Source organism: Octodon degus, unplaced genomic scaffold (assembly GCF_000260255.1).
Source record: "Octodon degus isolate 3935 unplaced genomic scaffold, OctDeg1.0 scaffold00074, whole genome shotgun sequence".
NCBI classification, from domain to species: Eukaryota; Metazoa; Chordata; class Mammalia; order Rodentia; family Octodontidae; genus Octodon; species Octodon degus.
In genome coordinates this window covers 7,751,986-7,757,985 of record NW_004524650.1, presented here as the reverse complement: position 1 = coordinate 7,757,985, position 6,000 = coordinate 7,751,986, and the positions used below count along the sequence as shown (strand labels likewise).

Here is a 6,000-nt window from a genome sequence, read left to right as displayed (position 1 = left end):
TGGCCCAAGGGGCTGGGAGAGGGTCCAGCCCACGCTGCGCCTGGGCTGGGACTGGTCCCGCCGGCGCAGGGTAGCAGGAAGCTCTCCGCACACTCCCTTAGTGAGTTTAATATTGGTGTACAGGAACACTGTAGATTTTTGTCTGTTGGCTTTATATCCTGCTATACTATGGAATGTGATTATTCTAGGAATCTTTTTGTGTTTTTTGGAATCATATCATCAGCAAATAATGCTAATTTGACTTCAATTCCTGTGTGTATTCATTTTCTCTTGCATTTCATCAGTGGCTTTTATCAGATTGAGATGAGGTCTTTCTATATCTATTCTTTTCGAGTTTTTATCATCATTAAATTTTGGTTTTGGTCAGACATTTTCTGTGCCAATTGGGATGATTTTGTGATTTTTTTTTCTCCTCACTTCTGTTTATGTATTGGATTTGTTGATTTTTGTATGTTGAACCATTTCTGCATCTGGGGATGAATCATGCTTGATCAATGATGTATAATGTTTTTTTTTAAATTTTTTTTATTTTTTATTTATTTGAGAGAGAGAGAGAGAGAGAGAGAGAGAGAGAGAGAGAGAGAGAGAGAGAGAGAGGGGTGTGTGTGTGGCCAGCTCAGCCCACCAGGGGGCGGGGCTGGCCGGCATGTGGTGCTGGGGGACCGAACCGCGGTCCCTGATGCTTTGCTAAGCTTGTTCCAAGTAGGTGCTCTAGACCACTGAGCCATCTCTCCAGCCCCGATGTATAATGTTTTTGATGATTTGTTGCATTCTGCTTGCAGTAACTTGTTGAAGATTTTGCTACCAGTTACCACTCAGCAATTTTCCTCATCACCCATACTTCACTTCTTAAACTCTCTAAGAAACTGTCTTGGTCATTTTTCTCTCATTGCTGGGACAAAATATCTGACATCCTTCCTTTAAAGAAGGAAAGGTTTATGTAGCTCACAGCTAGTGGAGGTTTCGGGCTCTACTCTGCTGACTCCTAGGTAGAGTGACACATGGCAGAGGGCAGCAGTTGATGGTGGCAGAAAACAGCAGAGAGAAGATGCAGCTGTGGCCTTTAGCAAGCCTCTCTCCCTTCCATGCTGACTATGAAGACCTGCCGGCCCTGGGAAGGGATCTCCATGTCCTTGGGTGTGCAATTGCTCAGCCAATTTAATTAAGCTTTTAACTTAGCAAATTGACACAATGTATCAACCACTATAGAAACCCTTACTCAGCGCTCATCATACTGTTGCTGATTACACAGTTCTATCCAGATCAAAAAAACACAACCAACAATAGATTCAGTCTGTACTTTTGATTCATGCATTCATACCACAATCTTGATTCATACATTTTTTTTCAAGTGAACAGAACAGTGTGATTTTTACCTCCTTTAATGATACTTCTTTTCTTTCTTTTTTCTCTTTGAGACAGGGCCTTACTATGCAGTTCAGGCTGGTCTTGAGCTTGCTTTGTAGCCCAGGCTGGTCTCAAACTTGAAGCAATCCTCCTGCCTCATACTCATGAGTGCTGGGATTACAGTTGTGCAACATCATGCCCAACCATACAGCACATTTTAAGACACAACTTTTCTCAGCTATAGCTTGCAGTTAACTGGCTACATCCAAGTAGGTACAAGGTCACATACACTAAAATTCAGTGTCCCACTTCTCTTATAGAAGTTCCCTGCCTTTCTGTTGGGTGGTCTTTGCTATTGTGTTTTCTTCTGTATATTAAAAATGTTTCATGATTGTAAAAGTTTAACATTAAAATTAATTCCTTTTGTTATTGTTGTTTAGCTTGAAGCTCAACTGGAAAAAAAAGACCAACAATTTAAAGAGCAAGAAAAGACTATGTCCATGTTACAACAAGATATAATGTGTAAACAACATCATCTTGAGTCACTAGATAGACTTCTGACAGAAAGCAAACTGGTAAATTCATCCTTATAAAACTACTATTTAAAAGCTAATATTTTAAGTTTTTATAGAATACATTAAATCAGTTATGTAATAGCTTGTTTTTAATGCAGAAATGTTTATTTATACCCATATGTATTTTTTTCCTACCAATGTATACTTTTTCAGGAAATGGAAAAGGAAAATATGAGGAAAGATGAAGCTTTGAAAGCATTACAGAACCAAGTATCTGAAGAAACAATCAAGGCTAGTATGCTAATACTTTTTTGTCTTTCTTATTGGAGACATTATAGCTTTTAAACTTTTTCCATAAATTGTATACATAAAAATCAGTTGAGGGCTGGTGAGATAGCTCAGTGGACTGAGCACTTGCTTAGGCAAGCACAGGGACTGGGGTTCAATCCACGGCACCCCCCTGGGTGCCCTGAGTTGGCAGCTGAGTACAGGACTGAAAATAGAAGAATCACTACGAGTCCGAGCTGCATTCTGAGACCCTGTACCAAATACATTTAAAAAAAAAAAAAAAAAGTCAATCGAGAGCTGATGACTTAACTTAGTGAACTTCCTTTCTATCTTAATCATAATTATGTGGTAGTAATGTCATTTGTAGGTTAATCCCTTTATGTAGCAAAAAGGTTTTCTTAAGCTCAAAAAATGGTTTTTAAACTAGGCATTTAGTAGTTATTTAGGCTGGCAGATTTAGTGGCACAACATCACAATGCTTATGTTCAAGTAACCCTTATTTTTATCAGAGTTTTATCAATAGAAGCTGTAAAACATTTTCTTTCATGGAAAAGGTAAAAAGTTCTTTGACTTAAGGAATTGGCAGGGATGGGGGGAGCAAACTTCTATGCTAAGGATGCTAAAATCAATGGTAAAATAAACCTGTGCATTGAATTGTAACCAATGAAAATCTAAGCTAGATCTACTGTTCAAACTCAAACTTCAAAATTTGAAGTTTGACAGATGAATAGTTAAGATGGAATGGGAATTAAACTTGTGGATATAAGTATTAAAAAAAAAAAAAAAAAACAGTTCATAGGGCAGGCCAGATAGCTCAGTGAATTAAAGCGCTTGCTTAGGCAGAGGCCTGGACTGGGGTTGAATCCCTGGCTTGACCCACCCCCCCAGGCGTGCTGAGATGGCAATTGAGACTAGCTCTTGGGAGGCTGAAAACAAGAGGATCACTGCAAGTTTGATCTGTGTGGTGAGACCCTATAGACCCTGTACTAAATAATTTTTTTTAAAAAAAGTTCTTATGTGGTTCATTACAATTTGTGCTTCTTGAATACCTCTTGTAGATAAGAGGGAACTATTATGTATTTTATTTTTTCCTTTGTGTTTGTAAACTTAATAGGTCCAAATATGCTGCAACCCAATGCTATGGTATACAACTTGAATATAAAATATTTTTTTTCTTTTTTTTAAAAAAAAGTTGTTTACTTTTGGGTTAGTATTAGATTGTTTTAACTTTGTATCTTGTGGGTTTATTGAATTCTTTTGTCAGTACTACTAGGTTTTTTTAAAAATTAAGTTTATTGGTACAATTTGATATGTGTAATGATCACACTCGTCATAGGGAATTTGTACCTGTACTTTTTTGTTTGTTTGGTACTTGGAATCAACTCAGGACCTTGAGTTTGCCAGGCAGGTGTTGCGCTACTGAGCTGTATCACCAGCTTCTGTACCTGTACATTAGATGTCTTAGTTCCTCTTTTTTCCCCCATTTTCTTTTTCCCTCTTCCCCTCCTTATTTACAAAGCTTTTGTTTCCATTTTATCTTTTTATTTTCTCATTTTTTTCTTTTCCCTTCCACATCTGCCTCCTGCTAGTTCCCCTTTCCTTTTGAATAATTACTTCCTATTTCACAATATCTATTATACATTTCAGTTCTTATTTACACTTTCGGTTTATTACACCAGAGAGACCACGCAATATTTACACATAAATGTCCAATTTATTTTTCTTAACTGTATGGTCTGAAAGTCCATCCACTTAGTTATAATGATATCTATCTATCTATCTATCTATCAAAAAAGCATCTCTTTTGATGAGCATTTGTTGTTTCCAAAATTTGGTAATTACAAGCTGTGCTGCTATAAACATGGATGTGTGTGTATTACTATAGTATGATGCTTTTCATTCTTTTGGGAAGATGCAAGTAAAAGATCTTTACTTTGAAAACTACAGGGCCAGGGAGTTTTCAAAGCTCAGCGGCATAAGCATCTGCTTGACAAGTACAAGGTCCCAAGTTTGATCTCTAATACCAAAAAAAAAAAAAAAAAAAAAGAAAAAAGAAAAAAAAAACCTATAGTACTCTGAAAAAATAAATCAAGGAAGATATCAGAAAATGGAAAGAGAAGGATCCACAGCAGGTCTCTTGCGGCTGTTTCTGTAGCCTGGTCTGGCCTTCGTAGTCTTAACTGGGTGCTCCATCCGGCATCATGGGGAAACAGACAGTCGGGTGGCCTACATGAATCCAATAGTAATGGCCAGATCAAGAGGTCCAATTCAGTCTTCAGGGCCAACCACACAGGATTAGCTGAAATCAGCCCAGCTACCTGGGAAGAAGTGGAAGAACAACTAGAAAAAGAAAAAGGCTCCAAGGATTTGGCTGAATTTGAAGAAAAAAATGAATGAGAATTGGAAGAACTAGAAAAGCACTGAAAGAAATTATTAAGTGGAAATGAGAGCTCATTAAAAAAAAAACAGGAAGAAGAAAAGAAAAAGAAAAAGAAAAAGAAGAAAGAAAAAAGAAAGAAAAGAAAAAATCTAGTAGGTATTCATCTTCATCAAGCTCTAATTCTTCCAGCAGTTCTTCATATTCTGAGGATGAGGAAAAGAAGCAAGCAAAAAGGAGAAGGAAAAAGAACCATTCATATAAATCTTCTGAAAGCTCCCTGTCAGAAACTGAGTCAGACAGTAAGGATAGTTTTAAAAAGACTAAGAAGTCAAAGGATGCAGCTGAGAAAGAAAAAGATATTAATGGTCTTACCAAGAAAAGCAAGATGTATCCTGAAGATAAACCTTCTTCATCTGAGTTCTTGTCAGAATCAGATCATACTGAAGAGGTACTAGCAAAAAAGAAGAAAAGCAGCGAAGAATGAGAAAAAGCAACAAAAAAAAAAAAAAGAAGAAGAAAAAGAAGGCTGCTAGTTCAAGTCCTGATTCACCATAACATTAACAAAAACCAGGACTCCCCTATGAAGAAAGTGCAATGTCTAAAGAAATTTGTGTGTGTGTGTGTGTGTGTGCGCGCGCGCAGGGTCTCACTACACAGCCCAGACCCGTAGTGATCCTCCTGGTTTCTGCCTCCCAATTGCTGGGATTATAGCACATGCCACCATGTCCAGTCTCCATCGCTGGCTCAGCATGCCCAGGGTTGGGGCTAGCGTGGCATGCAGAGCCAGGGATCGAACCCTGGCCCCTGTGCTTAACTAAGCAAGCACTTAGTCAACTGAGCTATACCACCAGCCCTCTAAAGAAATTTCAACTGTGAAATTATGATATATTTACTAAGGTGCATGAATTTTCTTGTTCTTAGAATTGTTCCTGGACTATTTAATAGGCACTCCAATGCCACTATGTGAAAGGGCCATAATTGTTGCTTGCTGCTTGAACATCTACTTTTTATCCTCCACTGCATGATAACCTGGGAGATAACACATTGCAGTCATACTCTTGGTTAAAATATTTGTGAAGAAAGCTAATATTTTTGACTAGAAGTATCTAGTGATCAATAGAAATGAATCTGGATACATCTTAAGATGTAATCAGAAATGGCCAGATGACTCTAGTTAAATTTTTTAAATTAGGGATTACATTAATATTTTGAAATCCTTACTCTAGATAAGTGTATCTTAATTTTTTTCCCCTTGTATACTTTTTATTTACCTCGGGAAAGAGCTTTTAGGGCAGAGGAAGGAGTGATTTGCTATCTCGTTAGCTAGCAGAATAGTGTACCTTTCGTCCTCACACCTTCTACTTTTGTGGACACAGTAGCCATACTTCCTGGGAAGATTAGAGCTGGGTATGAGCCCTCTTGCCCTTTATTGATCTTAATGGCATCTGTGGACTTTGTCATCTGTTGCTT

General features: G+C 37.8%; 1 protein-coding gene and 1 pseudogene across 1 annotated transcript in view; both read left to right on the top strand.

Moving 5' to 3' along the window:
- The window catches only part of Ccdc18 (coiled-coil domain containing 18), a gene marked incomplete at its 5' end in the record, with an annotated part of 110,537 nt that overhangs the window by 67,145 nt on the left and 37,392 nt on the right, over positions 1-6,000 (top strand). The window contains 2 exons of the mRNA XM_023720296.1: positions 1,788-1,922; positions 2,076-2,153. Of these exons, the coding sequence (XP_023576064.1) occupies positions 1,788-1,922; positions 2,076-2,153 (213 nt within the window). The remainder of the gene's footprint in view (positions 1-1,787; positions 1,923-2,075; positions 2,154-6,000) is intronic.
- LOC105742789 lies at positions 2,739-5,085 on the top strand (annotated as a pseudogene).